Genomic DNA, 21,210 nt, shown 5'->3' with positions numbered 1-21,210 from the left:
GGCAACAGGTTCCTGGTCTGTGTAGACTGTGAAATTGGACCAATTGGCTGCCATTGCCTCGATGACAAGAACAGTTTCTATGTGTCCCTGGAATGGGTTTCCCATGACTAACCAAGGAGAAGAGAATCAGCTCCACACTCATCTATAAAAGCTGCTCCCTGCAAGAACTGGCATTTAACTGGAATAACTCTTCAGCCACTGCCTTTTCTGTGTTACTATAAATTATGAGTATCAAGATGTCCGGTTGAACACACAGAGGGCTAATTCTGCTTCTTTAAAGCCTCAAGTGCATGCCTCTTGCTTAGTTTGCTTTGCATCACAACATTTCCCAATTTCCCTCCCACCTCCTCAGTTTTGGGACCTATTCTCCTGCCTAGGATTCTGCCTGGGCTCTCTTTTACCCAGGAGCTCCCTTGTTTCTTGCTCTAGAATAGCAGCAGTCAACCTTTCAGCCACAGTGACATATGAAAAATGATGCTCATGTGCTAATAGTTGAAACTCCACCATTTTCTCTCTCATTCAAGAAAGCATCTGAGTGTCTGAGAATGACTCTTTCATGTGGCTGACTTTATCTACAGTAATCTATTCTTTTTAATAGTAAAGCATTAACAAACTTCAGTATGTAACTGCTAATCAGAAACATATTACCTTGGACACACCCCTAACATCATGTTCAAGAGCCTCTACTCCAGGTTGACAGTAACTTTTTATTGTGAAGATGAGCATGTGAAGATGTGAAGATTTTCTTCCCATCAAATCTTTTTTTAAAACTTTATTTTTTTATAAAAAAAGTTTTGGCTGTGCTGGGTCTTTGTTGCTGCAAGCAGGCTTTCTCCTGTGGTGAGTAGGGGCTACTCTTTGTTGAAGTGTTTGGGCTGCTCACTGGGGTGGCCTCCCTTATTGTGGAGTGGGCTCTAGGGGGAATGGGCTTCCATAGTTGCAACTCCAGGGCTCTAGAGCACAGCTCAGTAGTTGTGGTGCATGGGCTTAGCTGCCACATGGCATGTGGGATCTTTCTGGCCCAGGGATCAAGCCTGTGTCTTCTATATTGGCAGGTGGATTCTTTACCACCAAGCCACCAGTGAAGCCCTCAAATCTTGATGTGGTTTCTCTTTAGGTTAGCTCCTTACTGCCATATCCTATAAGTTGAGAATCAAAATTTCAACCCTATCTGGCAGCAACCCCAAGGAAAATTCAGCCCTGGTTGCTTTCCCAGGATTTCTTGTAATCAGAGTAGAGGCTGTGGGATATAGAAGGGATAGGTGTTTGCCGTATTATATACATAAGTTTGTCTTATCCGGACAAGTAACTTTTCATTTGCTCTTAGGAAAGACTCCTTTAATGGACAGTGTCATCATTTACTGAGCCTACCAACAATGGTCCTGTCTGAGTTTTGGTTCAATTGGAATCTCTGTATCAATTCAGAGTACAAACTTTCTGTCAAATGCCTCTCTTTATAGCTGTGGGGTTGCTCTAACAGTTTGATGTTAGTATCAGTTTGATGTTAAAATATTATTTTCAGTTGTTCTGTCTTGTCTTTTCTGAAATGACTCACCATCTTAAAGGGAACCTATATAACCAGGTTTCAGGTATCCTTCCATTATCCCTACCTCTAAGATTCAAGAAACCTAGAGAAAGGAGGACTAAATAGAGACCTTACAATCTGTGGTCCATTCCTTGCATCTGTTTTCTCCTTCCTCTCCACAGAACTTACACTAAAGACTCCCCAATTAAAATATGGGCCTTTTGCAACAAAACCATTCCCCTGGAAAGGTGACTTCCTTCCCCAATCAGGCACAAATATCTCTAGTAGAAAATGAGAGAGCTGTTGTCCTTAATTATGGTATTTGCAGGAAAACAAACAAACAAACTGAAATTTATCCAAGTCAGAAGCAGCAAGACCAAGCAGATGCCTCTAGGGGCATATGGTTTCTCATATCACAAGCCAAAACCTAAGCAAAGCATTTTTTAAAATTAGGATTTGACTTTTCCTTCCTTTTTTAAAAACATGGAGGTAAATACGCATTCATTTAAATGAGTATAAATATAGGGTAAAGATATGTTTTTAATCACTCACATTTCCACCATCCAGAGACTGCCAATGGCAACATGATATATATCTTTCTCAATATTTTTCTATATGTACTGTATATAAACATGTATGATCTTTTAAAACAAATATAAGATCACACTCTTTTATAACTTGCATTTTCCATTTAACAAAATACTGACTTCCCATGTCTGTAGATGGATGGACTTCCCTGGTGGTTCAGATGGTAAAGAATCTGCCTACAGTGCAGGAGACCCAGGTTTGATCCCTGGGTCAGGAAGATCCCCTGGAGAAGGGAATGGCAACCCACTCCTGTATTCTTGGCTGAAGAATTCTATGGATAGAGGAGCCTGGTAGGCAACAGTCCAGAGGCGGCGAAGAGTTGGACACGACTGATCGACTAACACTTTTCATGTCTGTAGTTATCCATTTGTTTTCAATATTTCATTGTATTTCTGTACTATAATTTATTTAAACAATCCACTATTAGATTGTCTCCAGTTTCTAATAAACAATGTGATATTACATGCAATGTTAGAGCTAAATCTGTTTAAAGTGAAGTCACTCAGTTGTGTCCGACTCTTTGGGACCCCATGGACTGCCTACCAGGTTCCTCCATCCATGGGATTTTCCAAGCAAGGATACTGGAGTGGATTGCCATTTCACTCTTATTTCCTGAGCTACATCATTAAAAGTGAGTTGCAGGGTATGCACATTTTCATGGCTTTGCTGTATTGACACATATTCTTCAAAAACCACTGTGCTAATTTATTCTCCTCCAGCAGTATAAGACAGCATTTCTCTGAACCTTTCCTAACACTGTGCATTTATTATGACTAAAAGAATATTTTGCCACTTTGATTTAAAAAATAGCATCTCACTGTTTAATTGGATTTATTTTATTTCTAATGAAAAGTTGTATACTTGTTGGTCATTATTTTTTTGAAAATTACTAACCATTATTATCCAGTAGCCAAAAATACCAAGTTGTTATTCTGTTTTTTCAGTTTTGTGTGAGAGAAATAAAGGCATTTAAGCAGTGGAAATTAGATTCTTGCAAGTCCCTGGGAAGAGTATATAATCTGGAAAAGCAGAAGAGAGCTGAAAGCTGAAACTTAGGGTTTATCTTGAGATCTGTCAACTAATTAATTAGTCACTTAGTTCTGCTATAAAGTAAGACTGTCATCTCTTCATTCCCCTCACATACAATAGCCTCTCAATAAAGATGTGTGAATCAGTTAACTGCTATTTGCTGTAGGTAGATAGAGATAGGAGAAGGCAATGGCACCCCACTCCAGTACTCTTGCCTGGAAAATCCCATGGATGGAGGAGCCTGGTAGGCTGCCGTCTATGGGGTCGCACAGAGTTGGACACGACTCAAGCGACTTAGCAGCAGCAGCAGCAGCAGATAGAGGTAACCCATGCTTGCTGCTGTAAGTATAAAAGCCTGCAGTTCCTATTGAAGACAGCAACTGATTTTTCCAAGGCCTGATTGTTTCTACAAAATTCTTTTTTTTTTTTTTTTAACAGAGAATCAAAGATGAACAATGGTGTACTGACGTTTTACATATTGTTACCATGCTGTGTATGAATGAGGCTACTCAGGTAAATCTAACATATAACTAATGAGGGTCGCAAAGTGTTGGACACGACTGAGTGACTGAACTGAACTGATCCTAGAGGTGGGGCTTCCTCAAACCCTTGGCATAAGCAATCAAAAACTCTCTCTAGATGAAAATATCATCCTAAACTTGAAATTGTTTCTACAAACAATTTTGCTACTGTAATATCTTGACTACAATAAAATATAATCAAGCACACGAAACAACGAAAAACTAGAAAAAAGACAATGGGAACAGTCCCATAGAGAATGGTGACATTGAAGTTTTCAGACATAAAATAACTCCTTTTTCTGTTCAAGGAAATATATATGGTTTGGAAATTTCAGCAGATACCTGAACATGTGAAAAAACAAGTGAATTCTAGAATTTGTTAAAAAATCCAATAACCAAAATTAAGAATTCAATGGAAAGAATAACTAACAGATATGTAATATTGCAACCCCAAACCTTATACAACATTACTGATAAAAATTAAAAGAAAATAAATTTATTAAATTTATTGGGCCATAAAACTGCAGTCCACAGACAAAATCCATTCAAAACAACTTCTGATTTGTTGAGATTCAGGAGTCTGCAAGCCAAGAACGGTTCTCACCTTTTAAAATGGCTATATAATTGTCTACATAATAGCTTCAGTTTTTCCTCTAAGAGACAAAGCCTGAAATACATATTATCTGGTCTTTTAGAAAAAAAACGTTTGCCTACTACTGGCTAATATTGTAAAGATGTCAACTTTTCTCCAAATTGAGATATAAATTTAATAAAATCTCAATAAAACCCCAACTTTTTTTTGCAAAATTAAACAAACTGATTCTAAAAGTTATATGAAAATGCAAAGGACTAAGAATAGCCAAAGAAATCATGGAGACAAACAAGAGGGGAGAATTCTTCTATTAGATAGATATCACAGCTTGTCATACAGAGAGATGAAAGACTAACAGAACAAAATAGCTCAGAAATAGACCCACATATATGGATGCTTGATTCATGACAAAAGTGGGAGTAATGATTTTGGCATAAGGAGGGCTTATGCAATGCTGATAATGTTCCAGTTCTTAAAAATTTGCATAGCGATTATGTAACAAATTATTAAGTATCGTACACATCTTTTGTGCACTTTCCTGAATATATGTTTTTATAATAAAATGGATTTTAGAAAAATGTAACCAATGAATGATCCTATTAAAAAAAAATCTTATCTTCCTAAACATTAGATTCTTAGATCCTTCAAAATTAGATTACATTTCTTGTCTATTATCTACTAAACCTATATATATTTAAAAACTAAACCCTTGATTCTGTTTGCTCACCTCCAAGGAAGGTAGGTTCTGTAAGCGTAGGGACCAAGAATATTCCGTTTACTATCACATGGTTTATGCCTGGCTCAATGTCTGCCGCATTTTAATAGTTTGATAAATACTTGTTAAAGGAATTCAAACTTCATTGGATGTTATGCTATTTTAAGGAGAGTAATTAAAAGTATTCATGAAAATTTTAAAAATGGTTAGAGTGAATTCTATTTCTGATGCAGGAATAGTGGGTTAGAAATTAGGTATTGCACTTTTTTCTAATGCTGTAAAGACATGAAAACAGACGTGGAACAAGATCATGCAGAGTGTACATCAATGTGGCCATGATTTTGGCTAAGTCCTCTGAGGGTAAGAAAGTAAAGGTGTTAACGTCAGTAGTGCCAATCTTTCAATTGTGATCAAGGATTCCCGAATGTGTCTAAATGTCAGAATTTAGGGTTAAGGGACAGAAGTGTCCACTAAATTCACTTCATGTCTGTTGAAATGTATTTTGCTTCACATGAAAACAATGTTATCCATGAGTAGTGTTTAGCCTATGACATAAACTATATGAACCCCAAACATGAGATTATGACAAACAATTCTAATTTGATATGCTAGGAATATGTCCTCTGCCACAATTAGTGCAGGGTCCCTAGTGACCCCAGACAATCTATTTCAGATCAGGGGCCAGATGGAACTGTGACCTGGGGAACTAGTGAGGATATGAAATGTGGGCTGGAGACTTACGGATGTAAGGAGGTGAGAGGGGAGTGATCAGTTCCCACAGGTTTATACATTATCTTTTCCTCCCACTTTGTCCTGAACAAGCTCTGGTATGAGATGTGAAATAGGGGTTGGGTGGCTATGGGAGTTCTATTTTAGGGAGAAGTTGCCCCAGTCAAAGGGGAGGTAAAGTTCAAGATAAAACAATAGGGCTTTCAACAGAAAGTGAGCTCACCCAACTTGGGCAACTATAATAAGGCAACCACCAATTGTAAGTAATCAATCATTTGAAAGCAGGTACTGCCTGTACAACCTTGGCACTGGCTCAAGAACGAATAGCTGAGGCATGGTCCTGGTGTCTCTCTGTTTACCTTGATTCTTTACTGCTGCAAGAACAGGATATTCTTGTTCCCACAAAGCCACTCCATCTTATTTTGTGTGTTCCCCCCCACCTCACTCCTCACTCCATGTCATTTAATTGCTGTGTGGTGGGGAAAATAATATATATATCAAAAGGATGCAGACTTACCAGATTCCTTAGATTGCTTCAAAATTAGAGTTAACCATGGGCCTTTCCTTCTGAACTTTGATGTGTCTACAACAGTGCTGGAGTTGAGATATGAAAATAAATGGGAGTGTGTATGAAAATAAATAAAGGAAACGTCATCTTAAATGGAGTCAGGCAGTCTTGAAAAGGGAGCTCTCACCCACTTGCCACTTGTTGCCGTCTGCATAACCAGCAGCAAGAAAGAAGATAAGAATATTACTTTTCTTCTGGTATAAGGGAAGATATTTTTCACAGAGCAATTTTATCTCTTGCTTTTAAGAAAAAGGAAGGAAGACCCCTCCCTGACCTACTGGCGATGCACTACCACTTACACCCAAAGAGAAACTGCATAACATCCGACCCTGGCTCTTCTCCAGTGAATGTTTGTTCAGAACAACTCAAGCGTTTCCTCCTAAAACCTAGTAAAAGCAGGTCCCTTCTCCTTTGTTCTCCAAATTTGTCTATGATTCACCAAAGTTTGCCTGTCTCGGATTGCAATTCTCTGCTATTCCCAAATAAACTCATTTTGCTGATTAAATAATTGGCTGCTTTATTTTTGTGTTTGACGATACCTACTGCTGATCAAATGCTCTTTCAACTGCAACGCATATTAACTATGACATCTAGTTCTGATATAAATTTGCTTCGCAAGAAACTGGGAATAAAATCGCATAAAATGTAGTATCTCTCAAATCATTTGTATATAGACAATCCCATTCTCTAATAGTTCCTGGAACAAATTTTACAACTTTTATTCAGTGATTCATTAAGTCAGTAAACACTGAGAACAGGATTATGCTGGGCACGATAAAATAAAGACGACTAAAGATACAGCTGTCGTCCTCAAGGACGTAAATTATTTGGGGTACAAGTAAACAGTTAGATTATAACACTATGTGATAGCTTTGTTGTTTTGGCTTTACTACAAGATTGCAAATCGCTTTGCAAATCAGAATGCTATCCTATTTCTTGGTACTCAAGTGCACGAGGTAGTGTTGGGCATAAAGCAGATGTTCAATAAGCACATGTTACTATTCACTTCTGTTCAATTTTATTTTTTTTTAGCTCTTTATTTTTTAAAAATTTAAATTTATTTAATTAGAGGCTAATTACTTTACAATATTGTATTGGTTTTGCCATACATCAACATGAATCCGCCACGGGTGTACACGTGTTCAAAATCACTTATCGAGTGCCTGCTTCGTGCAACAGAGAGGGTACTGCTAGATATGTAATAGCTATCTCAGTGATTATATGCTGTCACAATGAAGATTTGGGCTAAACGATACACTAGCTTAAAAGTTTCACCTTCATCCAATCAATTCACATTTTCCTAAGTGGTTATGCTACTTCATTCCATAAAAACACAGTTTTGCTTTTCCTAAAATCTGATTTACATTTTCTCCTCCGGCAGCTCGGCCTCGGCGCTCGCTTGCACGCATGCGCACACGCCAGCGCCTGGCGAAGAGCCCCCGCCCCCGCCCCCTCCAGCCACCCGCACCCGTGGCACGGCTGTTGGGTAGTGGCGAGCCGGCGCCATGTCCGCCTCGGGAGTGGCAGTGTTGTTGTCCTGGCTGAGCTGTTGCGGCTCGGCCCTGTGGAGGTAGAGAGACGCGGGAGGGGGCATCCCTGGGGCTGGGCAGGCGGGGCCATATCCCTGCGCCTTAGCGTCCCGGGGACTGGGGCGCCGGTGGACCGCAGCCTCGTTCCCCAGTTCTCCTGGCGCCAACACCGGCTCCCCGCCGCCCGTTCAGGGTTTTCAGTGAATGAGGGCGGGAAATGAGGGCACGCAATTGGAGAAGGGAATGGCAACCTAATGGCAACCACTTCAGTCTTCTTGCCTGGGAAATCCATGGACAGAGGAGCCTGATGGGTTATAGTCCATGGGGTCGCAAATAGTCGGACATGACTTAGCGACTAAACAACAAATTAGGGTTTAGCTCTCTCCCCAAGTTCCCCAAGTTTTGCGTTACTTTCACGTGTCGGTTTCCTGCATAGCGGGTCCCACTCTGAACCCTTTTGCCAGAGGGAAGCACAGAGAGGACCAAAAAGTCTCCACCAGGAATGAGGGTGGGGGCGCTTCACTAGGGTAACTAGGTAGTTGATGGTTTATGTTAGTAGTTGTGGTTGAATGATTTGTGAGAGGGTGCTTTTAAAATGTGCAATATGTAAGACTATGTAATTATGAATATGTAAGAATATGTAATTCCCGCAGAAAGTGGGTTGATGATGAGGAAGGAAAACTTTAAAGTTCTGAGGGATCCTCCATGTAAGTTTTTTGGTCAGCATTAGGTGGCTGCTGGATTAGAAAGTGTATCAAAATATTTTGCATTTTCATCACAGGTTAAAATACAGATAGTTAACTGGAAAAATGATATTTTGTGAATATTCTGTTTATTACCTTCTAGCCCAGATGGCACTAGTGGTAAAGAACCTGGCTGCTAACGCAGGAGACGTAAAAGACGCAGGTTCTATCCCTGGGTTGGGAAGATCCCTGGAAGACCTGGCAACCCACTCCAGTATTCTTGCCTGGGGAATGCCGTGCACAGAGGAGCCTGGCGGGCTACAGTCCACAGGGTCGCACGGAGTCAGACGTGACTGAAGCGCCTTAGTGCACAGTGCAACGTTAAAATGTAAGGATACCAACAATAAAACTATTATAGAGGTTTCAGAGCTAAGGGATCCATGGCATCTCAGTGAACAGATGGATAAGTCAAATAGAGTAAAAGTAGTGGTTGGAAAGTCATTGAAGTACTGCTGCTGCTGCTGCTAAGTCGCTTCAGTCGTGTCCGACTCTGTGCGACCCCATAGACGGCAGCCCACCAGGCTCCCCCGTCCCTGGGATTCTCCAGGCAAGAGCACTGGAGTGGGTTGCCATTTCCTTCTCCAATGCGTGAAAAGTGAAAGTGAAGTCGCTCAGTCATGTCCGACTCTAGCGACCCCATGGACTGCAGCCTACCAGGCTCCTCTGTCCATGGGATTTTCCAGGCAAAAGTACTGGAGTGGGGTGCCATCGCCTTCTCCATTGAAGTACTGAGAAAAAATTAAAACATAGCATTGTGACAGAACTCTAAAAATTAATATTCTTCTTTATAAAATGAAATAATAAAACCTATCTCATGGTGTTGTGAGGCATGAAAACCATGATATATTTCAAACTTTTAACACATGTATCAATAAATTAATGGTAGTTGATATTATTTAGGTTCACCTGTGAGCTAAGGGAGTTTATAATGTTTGCTATGTTGTACACCAGAGATTTCTTTGGAAGGAATGATGCTGAAACTGAAACTCCAGTACTTTGGCCACCTCATGCGAAGAGTTGACTCATTGGAAAATACTCTGATGCTGGGAGGGATTGGGGGCAGGAGGAGAAGGGGACGACATAGGATGAGATGGCTGGATGGCATCACCGACTCAGTGGATGTGAGTCTGAGTGAACTCCAGGAGATGGCGATGGACAGGGAGGCCTGGTGTGCTGCAATTCATGGGGTTGCAAGGAGTCGGACATGACTGAGCGACTGAACTGAACTGAACACCAGAGATCACCAAGCTTTAGTGTAAGGGATTAGATACTAAATATTTTAGGCTTTTCAAGCAATGTATCTGTTTTAGCTGCTCTGCCGTAGTAGGGGACAACAGTAATAAACAGTAGTAAACCAACAGTGGTAAACAAATAGCGTGGCTGTGTACAAATAAAAGTCTGTTTACAAAGCACAAATGGAATTTGGCCCAAAGAACATAGTTTTCCAATTCCTGGTGTACATTCATAATTGAAGGAAATGCTCAATTAGAGGTTAGAGAAGACAAAGGTTTTTTTTTGTTTTTGTTTTTGTGGCGGTCAGACTCCCTGAATTTTAGTTCTTAATAAGGTGTGCTTTTAAAGGAGGCGCTTTCCTGAACTTAATGGATTTTTATTTTATTGTTAGCCTTTTGGAAGGGGAAGTTGAGAAATCCAGGGTAGATGTTTTTATTTAAGAATCTTTTCCTGCCCCTAGGTCTAAGAGGTATTTATCTAAACTTTCTACCACTGTTACCAAACTTGGGTCTGCTTGCTGGTGCTCAGTAAAGTCAATTTGCTGACACTGGGTTTTTATGAAGGAAAGTTAGGTTTTATTCCAAGTGCAAGGAGTATGGGTGGCTAATGCTCAAAAGACCTGAGCTCCCCAATGGATTTCAGGGAAGAGTTTTATAAGACAATCTTGAGGGGAAGGATCTCAGGATATACGATTAGCTTGGACACAGTTCTCTCATTATTTGATGGTGAAGTAACAGGGTGGTATTTTGGGAATCTCAATAATCAACCTTCTGGCTCCAACCAGTGGTCAGCATGCAGCTCACTTCTGCTTCTGGTTGGGGTTTTAGTATCTGCAAAACAACTCAGGAATGTGCATTAGACTCTTATCTATGGTTTCAGGGAGGAACTGAAGATTCTGTGACTGCTATATGGCTGATCTGTTATTTAAATTGTTACCTGCTCTCAGGGCCCAACTGCTGTTTTTTGTTACTACATGTTCACATTCTTTCATTCTTTTTATTTTTTTTAATTTACTTATTTTAAATGAAACAAAGATGAGTATTTTTAATGATGAAAGGTACACTTCACAAAGAAGATAGACATCATAAACCATTAGACACCTTAACAAAGAAACAAAGATATATAAAGCAAAAACCAGAAGAAATACAAGGGAAAAGAAAAAAAATATACTTATAGTAAGACATATTAACATTTCTCTGAGAATATTTTATCAAGTGCTGAAAAAATAAGAATAGGAGCATCTTGAATGATGGCATTAATAATTGAAATATAATAAATTTATATTTATATTAATCATATCATACACAAATATATTTAAAATTTTATATCTCATATGTTGTTATTAGATGTCCATAGGACATTTAGAAAAACTGGCAAAAAGATAAACATTACTAAATTTCACACACTGCTGCTGCTGCTGCTAAGTCGCTTCAGTTGTGACCGACTCTGTGCGACCCCATAGACGGCAGCCCACCAGGCTCCCCGGTCCCTGGGATTCTCCAGGCAAAAACACTGGAGTGGGTTGCCATTTCCTTCTCCAATGCATGAAAGTGAAAAGTGAAAGTGAAAGTGAAGTCGTGTCTGACTCTTCGTGACCCCATGGACTGCAGCCTACTAGGCTCCTCCATCCATGGGATTCTCCAGGCAAGAGTACTGGAGTGGGGTGCCATTGCCATCTCCGTTTCACACACTACAATCCTTTTATGTGTGTGCGTGATTCAGTTATACATATGCACATGTTATTTTTGAAATTATTTTCCATTATAGGTTATTATAAGATATTGATTATAGTTCTGTGTGCTATACAGTAAACCTTTGTTACATATCTGTTTTTTAAATTAGAAATCTAGCATTCTGTTCATACTAAGTTAAACAAGTGGAATCAGTATGTCAAAAATTTTTGTTAGTCAAAAATTCATGAGTTTTCTAAAATGTTATATATATTATTTATATATATGTATACAAAAGCTTTTATACTACGCTTGATAAAGGCTTGAGAAAGAACATCCATTAAAAAAAGAATAGATGGTGAAATTGGAAAACATAAGCTAAATGAAATGGGAACACTGAATATGGAATAATACAAGTGAAACAAACTAGATAAAAGATCTTCGTATAGTCCTGTTGTTTTTAAACATGGCTGCTCATTAGAAACATATCTGGAACACTGGCGAAAAAAAAAAAAACAATACCTGGGCATTTATAGTTTTCAAAAAAATCCAAGATAATTCTGATATGCATACGGACTTTAAAAAGTGATTACAGGTTTTTCTATTAAATGATAGTTTTGGTGATATACAAGTCTATAATTTTTCTGTTGACCAATCATGATACAATGTTATTAAGTGAGTCATAGTTACATAATCACAATAGTAAAATATGTTTATCAGTTTTCACAGTCAATAGCCAGACAAAAAATAAAAGATAATTACAATTGCAAGCCATAACGGGAACATGATTAACCTAACAATATAAAATAATTACACACAATTTGGGGGGGGTCAAGCAGAATGATGTGGTAAGTGGAAGTGCATACGTGCACATGTTTTCACCTGTCCAGCCAGACTATGTCTTTTGGTTGGTACATTTAATCCATTTACATTTAACATAATTATCGATATGTGTGATCCTGTTACTGTTTTCTTTATTGTTTTGGGTTTATTTTCTGTAGGTCTTTTCCTTCTCTTGTGTTTCCTGCCTAGAGAAGTTCCTTTAGCATTTGTTGTAAAGCTGGTTTGTTGGTGCTGAATTCTTTTAACTTTTGTTTGTCTGGAAACCTTTTGATTTCTCCATCAAATCTGGAGAGTCTTGCTGGGTAGAGTATTCTTGTTTGTAGTTTCTTACTTTTCATCACTTTAAATATATCATGCCACTCCCTTCTGGCTTGTAGTTTCTGTTGAGAAATCAGCTGATAGCCTGATTCGAGTTCCCTTGTATGTTATTTGTTAGTTTTTCCTTGTTGCTTTTAATGTTTTATCTCTGTCTTTAATCTTTGTCAGTTTGATTACAGTATTACTCTCTGTGCTTCCTGGATTTGGTTGATTATTTCATTTCCTGTGTTAGGGAAGTTTTTAACTATTAACCTCTTCAAATATTTTCTCAGGTCCTTTCTCTCTCTTCTCCTTCTGGGACCCCTATAAAGTGAATGCTCCTGCGTTTAATGTTGTTTCAGAGGTCTCTCAGGCTGTCTTCATTTCTTTTCATTCTTTTTTCTATATTCTGTTCTGTAGCAGTGATTTCCACCATTCTGTCCTCCAGGTCATTTATCCATGCTTCTGCCTCAGTTATTCTGCTATGGATTCCTTCTAGAGTATTATTCATCTCTCTTTGTTTGTTCTTTAGTTCTTGTAGGTCTTTGGTAACATTTCTTGCATCTTCTCAATCTTTGCCTCCATTCTTCTTCCGAGATCCTGAATCATATTCACTATCATTATTCTGAACTCTTTTTCTAGAAGGTTACCTATCTCCATCTTAGTTATTTTTTCTGAGGTTTTATCTTGTCCCTTCATCTGGGATGTAACTTTCTGGTGTTTCATGCTATTTAACTTTCTGTAATGTGGTTTTGTTTTAGTTCCTGTGGGATTGTGGTTCTTCTTGCCTCTTCTGTCTGCCCTCTGATGGATGAGGCTAAGAGACTTTTTTTTTTTTTTTTTTTAATTTTATTTTATTTTTAAACTTTACATAATTGTATTAGTTTTGACAAATATCAAAATGAATCCACCACAGGTATACATGTGTTCCCCATCCTGAACCCTCCTCCCTCCTCCCTCCCCATACCATCCCTCTGGGTCGTCCCAGTGCACTAGCCCCAAGCATCCAGTATCGTGGATCGAACCTGGACTGGCAACTCGTTTCTTACATGATATTTTACATGTTACAATGTCATTCTCCCAAATCTTCCCACCCTCTCCCTCTCCCACAGAGTCCATAAGACTGTTCTATACATCAGTGTCTCTTTTGCTGTCTCGTACACAGGGTTATTGTTACCATCTTTCTAAATTCCATATATATGCGTTAGAATACTGTATTTATGTTTTTCCTTCTGGCTTACTTCACTCTGTATAATAGGCTCCAGTTTCATCCACCTCATTAGAACTGATTCAAATGTATTCTTTTTAATGGCTGAGTAATACTCCATTGTGTATATGTACCATAGCTTTCTTATCCATTCATCTGCTGATGGACATCTAGGTTGCTTCCATGTCTTGGCTATTATAAACAGTGCTGCGATGAACATTGGGGTACACGTGTCTCTTTCCCTTCTGGTTTCCTCAGTGTGTATGCCCAGCAGTGGGGTTGCTGGATCATAAGGCAGTTCTATTTCCAGTTTTTTAAGGAATCTCCACACTGTTCTCCATAGTGGCTGTACTAGTTTGCATTCCCACCAACAGTGTAAGAGGGTTCCCTTTTCTCCACACCCTCTCCAGCATTTATTATTTGTAGACTTTTGGATCGCAGCCATTCTGACTGGTGTGAAATGGTACCTCATAGTGGTTTTGATTTGCATTTCTCTGATAATGAGTGATGTTGAGCATCTTTTCATGTGTTTGTTAGCCATCTGTATGTCTTTTTTGGAGAAATGTCTATTTAGTTCTTTGGCCCATTTTTTGATTGGGTCGTTTATTTTTCTGGAGTTGAGCTGTAGGAGTTGCTTGTATATTTTTGAGATTAGTTGTTTGTCGGTTGCTTCATTTGCTATTATTTTCTCCCATTCTGAAGGCTGTCTTTTCACCTTGCTAATAGTTTCCTTTGATGTGCAGAAGCTTTTAAGGTTAATTAGGTCCCATTTGTTTATTTTTGTTTTTATTTCCAATATTCTGGGAGGTGGGTCATAGAGGATCCTGCTGAGGCTAAGAGACTTGTGTAAGCTTCCTGATGGGAAGGATTGATGGTGGGAAAAACTGAGCCTTGCTCTGTTGGGCAGGGCCTTGCTCAGTAAAGCTTTAATCCAGTTATCTGCCGATGGGTAGGGTTACACTCCCTCCCTGGTAGTTTTTTGGCCTGAGATGACCCAGGTCTGGGGTCTAGGGCCTCTATGGTTGGGTTAATGTCAACGTCCAAGAGAGTTTACATCAAAGGGGACCTTCCCAGACAACTGCTGCCAGTCCCATCCCTGTGGTGAGTCTTTGCCGACCCATGACTCCACAGGAGACCCTTCAACAGTAGCAGGTAGTTTTGGATTAGTTTCCTGTGGGGTCAACTGCTCCTTTCCTTTGAATCTTGGTGCACGCAAGGTTTTTTTTAATGCCCTCCAAGCCTGGAGACTCTTGTTTCCCCCAGTCCTGTGGAAGTCTTGTAATCAAATCCTGCTGGCCTTCAAGGTCAGATTTCCTGCAGATTCCCAGTCCCTCTGTCAGGTTCCCAGGCTGGGAAGCCTAACATGGGGTTCTAAACCTTCATAGCAATGGGAGAACTTCTTTGGTATTATTGTTCTCTAGTTTGTGGGTCACCACCCAGCAGGTATGAGATTTGATTTTATCGTGATTGTGGCCCTCCTACCATCTTGCTGTGACTTCTTTGTCTTTGGACATGGGATATCTTTTTTTGGTAGGTTCCAGCATCCTCCTGTTGATGGTTGTTCAACAACTAGTTGTGATTTTGGTTCTCTCGCAGAAGGAAATGAGCGCATGTCCTTCTACTCCACCATCTTGAACTAGAAGTTCTCTTTCATTAATTCTTAAGCCAGCCTTTTGAGACAGAGGGGAGACATGGGAGACTAAACCTTTTCAATAAATGAGGCAAAGCAGAGGACATAGGGGACAGAGATCTATTCCAGGAGGGCCCTGCTTTGTTGTTGTTTAGTTGCTCAGTTATGTCCAACTCTTTGTGACCCCATGGACTGCAGCATGCCAGGCTTCCCTGTCCTTCATAGTCTCCCAGTGTTTGCTCAAACTCATTCAATACCTAGTGATGCCATCCAGCAGTCCATCCTCTCTGTCATCCCCTTCTTCTCTTACCTTCAATCTTTTCCAGCCTCGGGGTCTTTTCCAGTGAGTTGGCTCTGTAAAAATGAGGTTACTTTTGAATAAAATATATTATTAGAAGCAATTCTACTTGTTTTTTCTTGCTTTTTTAGTGTGGCCAATAGAAAAATTTCAATTATATAGGTGACTCACATTGTATTTTTATTGTCTATATTTCATATAGACAGAAATTAAAGTACCCTGAGTAATAGAAATGATGATCACTAGAACTCACAAAAATTTGCTCTTTACTTCAGTGTTTCAAATAAGAAATACTGGGTTTTGTTTTGTTTTTTTTCAATCTGTATTCATTTTATTTGAACTCAGTTTATAGGTGAAGGAGTTAGAGCCAATATTCTTCAACAGTTTTTATTCTAAAACAAAAACAAGATGCAAAAGTATTTGCTCCTCCCTATTGTGCCTTCTTTTCTATGGGAATGGTCTTGATCCCTGTCTCCTGTACAATGTCACGAACCTCATTCCATAGTTCATCAGGCACTCTATCTATCAGATTTAGGCCCTTAAATCTATTTCTCACTTCCACTGTATAATCATAAGGGATTTGATTTAGGTTACATCTGAATGGTCTAGTGGTTTTCCCTACTTTCTTCAATTTAAGTCTGAATTTGGCAATAAGGAGTTCATGGTCTGAGCCACAGTCAGCTCCTGGTCTAGGGATTGGGGGCAGGAGGAGAAGGGGACGACAGAGGATGAGATGGCTAGATGGCATCACTGACTCAATGGACGTGAGTCTGATTGAATTCCTGGAGTTGGTGATGGACAGGGAGGCCTGGCGTGCTGCGATTCATGGGGTCGCAAAGAGTCGGACACGACTGAGCAACTGATTTGATCTGATTGTGTCTTCAGATATTAAGTAACCCTGAACACACCTAGAGTTGGGGGTTGATGTCACTGATGTCCCCAGTTTTAGCTCTGACTACACTTTCGAAGAAGGAACATGAGCAGAAATGTAAAGCTCATGGCAGCCCACAAGTGTTAGGCTTGCTCTGACCATATATTGTTTAGTCATTCGATTGTGTCTGACTCTTTACAACCCCATGGAGCCCACCAGGCTGTTCTGTCCATGGGATTTCCTAGGCAAGAATACTGGAGTGGGTTGCCATTTCCTTCTCCAGGGAATCGTCCCGGTCCAGGGATCAAATGCTTGTCTCCTGCATTGGCAGACAAATTCTTTACTGATGAGCCACCAGGGGAGCTCTTGACCATGTATTAAAATCCCTTTTATTTGGAGGAGATGTAGTTTTAATATTCACATTTGACATTTTCCTCTGCAGGTATTACAGTAACAGCCCAAACTACGACATTTTTAGTACCAGAAGTATTGTAAGTGTTTAATTTTTTTAAACTATAGTTAAGTATTAATATTTTTGACTTCACAGCAGAGAGCAAAGTTAATCATACTCAGGTGCACAGTGCAGTGTCATTCTTTTATTTCTTCATCCTGTTTATCTTCCTAATATATTTCCCTCCTCCAATAAATATCTTGAAATATGTATGTAGCAAAAAATAGGTAGTGTTGTTTCAAGTGTTTTTGTAATTTAACATTCCCAAAATGGTGTTATGATACAGATAGAATGACCATATAATATATTGTCTCAACTACTGAGAGTGAAAGATAGTGCTATTAATAGTTATGCTGGGACAACAGGTATAAATTGGGAGTGTCTAGACAAACCAGGATGCATGATCATCCAGCTATAGATTTCATTCTCTACATTACTTTTTAAATTCAATACTATGTCTAGTTCATTTCTTAAGGTTGCCTGATTACTAGTGTGTATATATTATTTACCTATCCCCCCAACCAATGATGGATGAATGGCTTCTTACTACCACAAACAGCATTGTGATGAATGCCCTTCTACATGTCATTTTATGAATCTGTGCAATACTTTTTAAGCTATGATTTCTAGAACATAGGGAAACAGACACCCAATTTAACTAAATTCTGTAAGATTTTCCCCAAACTGGAAATCACAATTTATATTCTTACCCAGTGAACATCTCCACCAATATTTGGTACTATAGATATTCCCTTTTTTCACCAATTTTGTTACCACATACTAGTAGTTTATGCTGTCATTATTTTCAATTCTCTGATGAGTAGTGATTTTTGAACCTTTTTTCCCATATTAATGCAGGGCTCTCCTTCTCTGAACAGACTGCTCACTTTGCTCATTTTCCATTTAATTTTCTGCTCCTTTTTTGTTGATATACAGAGTGTTATCTACATTCTACTCTATATATTAGTCAAATGTTGATTTTAAATGTTTTGGTTATCATTTCATAGCCTCTTATCTACTCATCTAACCATTGACTTTGTCCATGGATACATAATTTTGTTTAAAAAGGATGACTTTTGTCAAGTCATCTGCTCCTTTGTTTAACCTTAAAATTTATACTTTTGGGGGGACTTCCCTTTCAGTCCAGTGATTGGGATTTTGCCTTCTAATGCAGAGGGGGTGAGGACGGGGCTGTGGTTTCATTCCCTGGTTGGGGAGCTGCGATCCCACATGCCTTGTGATCAAAACACCAGAACAGAAACAGTACTGTAACAAGTTCAATGAAGACTTTAAAGATAATCCACAGCAAAGAAAAAATCTTAAAAAAAAAAGTTTATACTTTTTTAGAATATTAAGAAAAAATTTTGTCTACCTAGAGTTGCAAAGATTTTTATCCTACATTTTCTATTATATGCTTTATATTATTACCTTTCAAATAAAGATCATAAATAATATCTGGAGTTCAACTTGTGTATAATATAAGATAGGTCTTTACATTACTTTCTGCATAGAATGAACCAACATGTATTAAAACAATTTATTGTTTTTGTATTATTTTTTGGTATCATCTTTGCTCTATATATTTTGTTGTTGTTAAGTTGCTCAGTCATGTCCAATTCTTTGCAACCCCATGGACTGCAGCATACTAGGCTTCCCTGCCCTTCACTATCTCTCCCAGAGCTTGCTCAAACTCATGTCCATCAAGTCGGTGATGCCATCCAACCATCTTGTCCTCTGTCATCCCCTTTCCCTCTTACTCTCAATCTTCCCTGCATCAAGGTCTTTTCTAATGAGTTAGTTCTTTGCATCAGGTGGCTGAAGTATTGGAGCTTCAGCTTCAGCGTCAGTCTTTCCAATGAACATTCAGGGTTGATTTCCTTAAGGATTGACTGGTTTGATCTCCTTGCAGTCCAATGGACTCTCAAGAATCTTCTCTAGCACTGCAGTTTGAAAGCATCAATTTTTCGGCGCTCAGCCTTCTTTAGGGTCCAGCTCTCATGTCCCTACGTGACTACTGGAAAAACCATAGCTTGGACTATATGGACCTAGCTTGGACTATATGGACCTTTGTTGGCAAAGTGATGTCTCCACTTTTTAATACACTGTCTAGTTTTGTTACAGCTTTTCTTCCAAGGAGCAGGTGTCTTTTAATTTCATGGCTGCAGTCACTGTCCACAGTGATTTTGGCACCCAAGAAAATAAAGTCTGTCACTGTTTCCAATTTTCCCCCACCTATTTGGCGTGAAGTGATGGGACTGGATGCCATGATCTTTGTTTTTTTGAATGTTGAGTTTCAAGCCAGCTTTTCACTCTCTTCTTTCACTTTCATCAAGAGGCTCTTTAGTTCCTTTTTGCTTTCTGCCATAATAGTGGTGTCATTTGCATATCTGAGGTTATTGATATTTCTCCCTGCAATTTTGTTTCCAGCTTGTGCTTCATCCAACCTGGCATTTCTCATGATGTACTCTGCATATAAATTAAATAAGCAGGGTGACAATATACAGCCTTGATGTACTCCATTCCCAATTTTGAACCAGTCTGTTGTTCCATGTCTGGTTCTAACTGTTGCTTCTTGACCTGCATACAGGTTTCTCAGGAGGTAGATAAGGTGGTCTGGTATTCCTTTCTCTCTTTAAGAATATTCCACAGTTTATTGTGATCCACGCAAAGGCTTTAGCCTAGTCAGTGAAGCAGAAATAGATGTGTTTTTTTTTTTTTTTTCAATTCTCTTGCTTTTTCTATGATCCAGCAGATATTGGCAATTTGATCTCTGGTTCTTCTCCCTTTTCTAAATCCAACTTCTACATCTGAAAGTTCTCAGTTCACGTACTGTTGAAACCTAGCTTGAAGGATTTTGAGCATTACTTTGCTAGCATGTGAAATTGTGTCATAGTTTGAACATTCTTTGGCATTGCCTTTCTTTGGGATTGGAATGAAAACTGACCTTTTCCAGTCCTGTGGCCACTGCTGACTTTTCCAAATTTGCTGGCATATTGAGTGCAACACTTTCACAGCATCATTTTTTAGGATTTGAACTCACTCAGCTTGAATTCCATCACCTCCATTAGCTTTGTTCCTAGTAGTACTTCCTAAGGCCCATTTGACTTCACACTTCAGGATCTCTGGCTCTAGGTGAGTGATCATACCATCATGGTTATCCAGGTCATTAAGACCTTTTTGGTACAGTTCTTCTGTGTATTCTTGCCACCTCTTCTTAATCCCTTATGCTTCTGTTAGGTCCATACTGTTTCTGTCCTTTATTGTGCCCGTCTTTTCATGAAATGTTCCTTGGTATCTATCATTTTCTTGAAGCAATCTCTAGTCTTTGCCATTCTATTGTTTTCCTCAATTTCTTTGCATTGTTCACGTAAGAAGGCTTTCTTATCTCTCCTTGCTGTTCTTTGGAACACCCCATTCAGATGGTTATGTCTTTCCTTTCCTCCTTTGCCTTTCGTTTCTCTTCTTTTCTCAGCTATTTGTTCTATATATGGATACATTAATTTCTAAACTTTCTAATTTCCTATTGATATATTTGATGTATCCTGTCTGCCACATATTTCATGTAGTTGGAGTTTCAATTCTCTATAGTCTTCCCTTGAATTAACACAAGACAGTCTGTGTATCATTCTACTCTAGATAAACAATTCAGTAGTGTCCATTTTTAGTCTGCTGTGATTAGGGCTGCTATGAACATTCTTACACCGATCTTCTGGTTAACATATGCATGTATTTCTGCTGGGTATATACCTAAGAGTGGAATAAATGATAGGGCAAGTGCATATGTTCAGCTTTAGTAGATGGTGCCAAAAGATTTTACAAAGTAATTTCTCAGTTTACATTTATATTCTATTTACATATATTGTTGTATTTACATTATTCAAAATCAGGGAAAAGGAATCTATGAAAACTATATCTTCTTTTCTAAAAATATTTATTTTATATTGAAGTAGAATTGATTAACACTGTTGCATTAATTTCAGGTGTACAGCAAAGTGATTCAGTCACACATATACATGTATCTATTCTTTTTCAAATTCTTTTCCCATTTAAATTATTAAAACTTTATTTCCTTATAAAACATGCAGTTATCCTCAAATTTATCTATTTCTTTATATCTTTAAATGCCATTTGAATTTCTATTTGTAATTATTTTATTTCTCTAATATTAGTT

The 21,210-nt window shown here is 38.8% G+C and overlaps 1 protein-coding gene across 1 annotated transcript in view; it reads left to right on the top strand.

Annotated features, from left to right (window-relative positions):
* Nucleotides 1-7,724: 7,724 nt before the first annotated feature.
* CATSPERE (catsper channel auxiliary subunit epsilon) overlaps nucleotides 7,725-21,210 on the top strand; it is a 161,869-nt gene continuing 148,383 nt past the window's right edge. Inside the window, exons 1-2 of the mRNA XM_070768097.1 lie at nucleotides 7,725-7,837; nucleotides 17,031-17,079. Of these exons, the coding sequence (XP_070624198.1) occupies nucleotides 7,773-7,837; nucleotides 17,031-17,079 (114 nt within the window). The 5' untranslated portion in view covers nucleotides 7,725-7,772. The remainder of the gene's footprint in view (nucleotides 7,838-17,030; nucleotides 17,080-21,210) is intronic.

The sequence above is a fragment of the Bos indicus genome, chromosome 16 (assembly GCF_029378745.1).
Source record: "Bos indicus isolate NIAB-ARS_2022 breed Sahiwal x Tharparkar chromosome 16, NIAB-ARS_B.indTharparkar_mat_pri_1.0, whole genome shotgun sequence".
NCBI classification, from domain to species: domain Eukaryota; kingdom Metazoa; phylum Chordata; class Mammalia; order Artiodactyla; family Bovidae; genus Bos; species Bos indicus.
The sequence above is the reverse complement of the archived record's forward strand: the minus strand, read 5'-3'. Positions and strand labels throughout refer to the sequence as shown.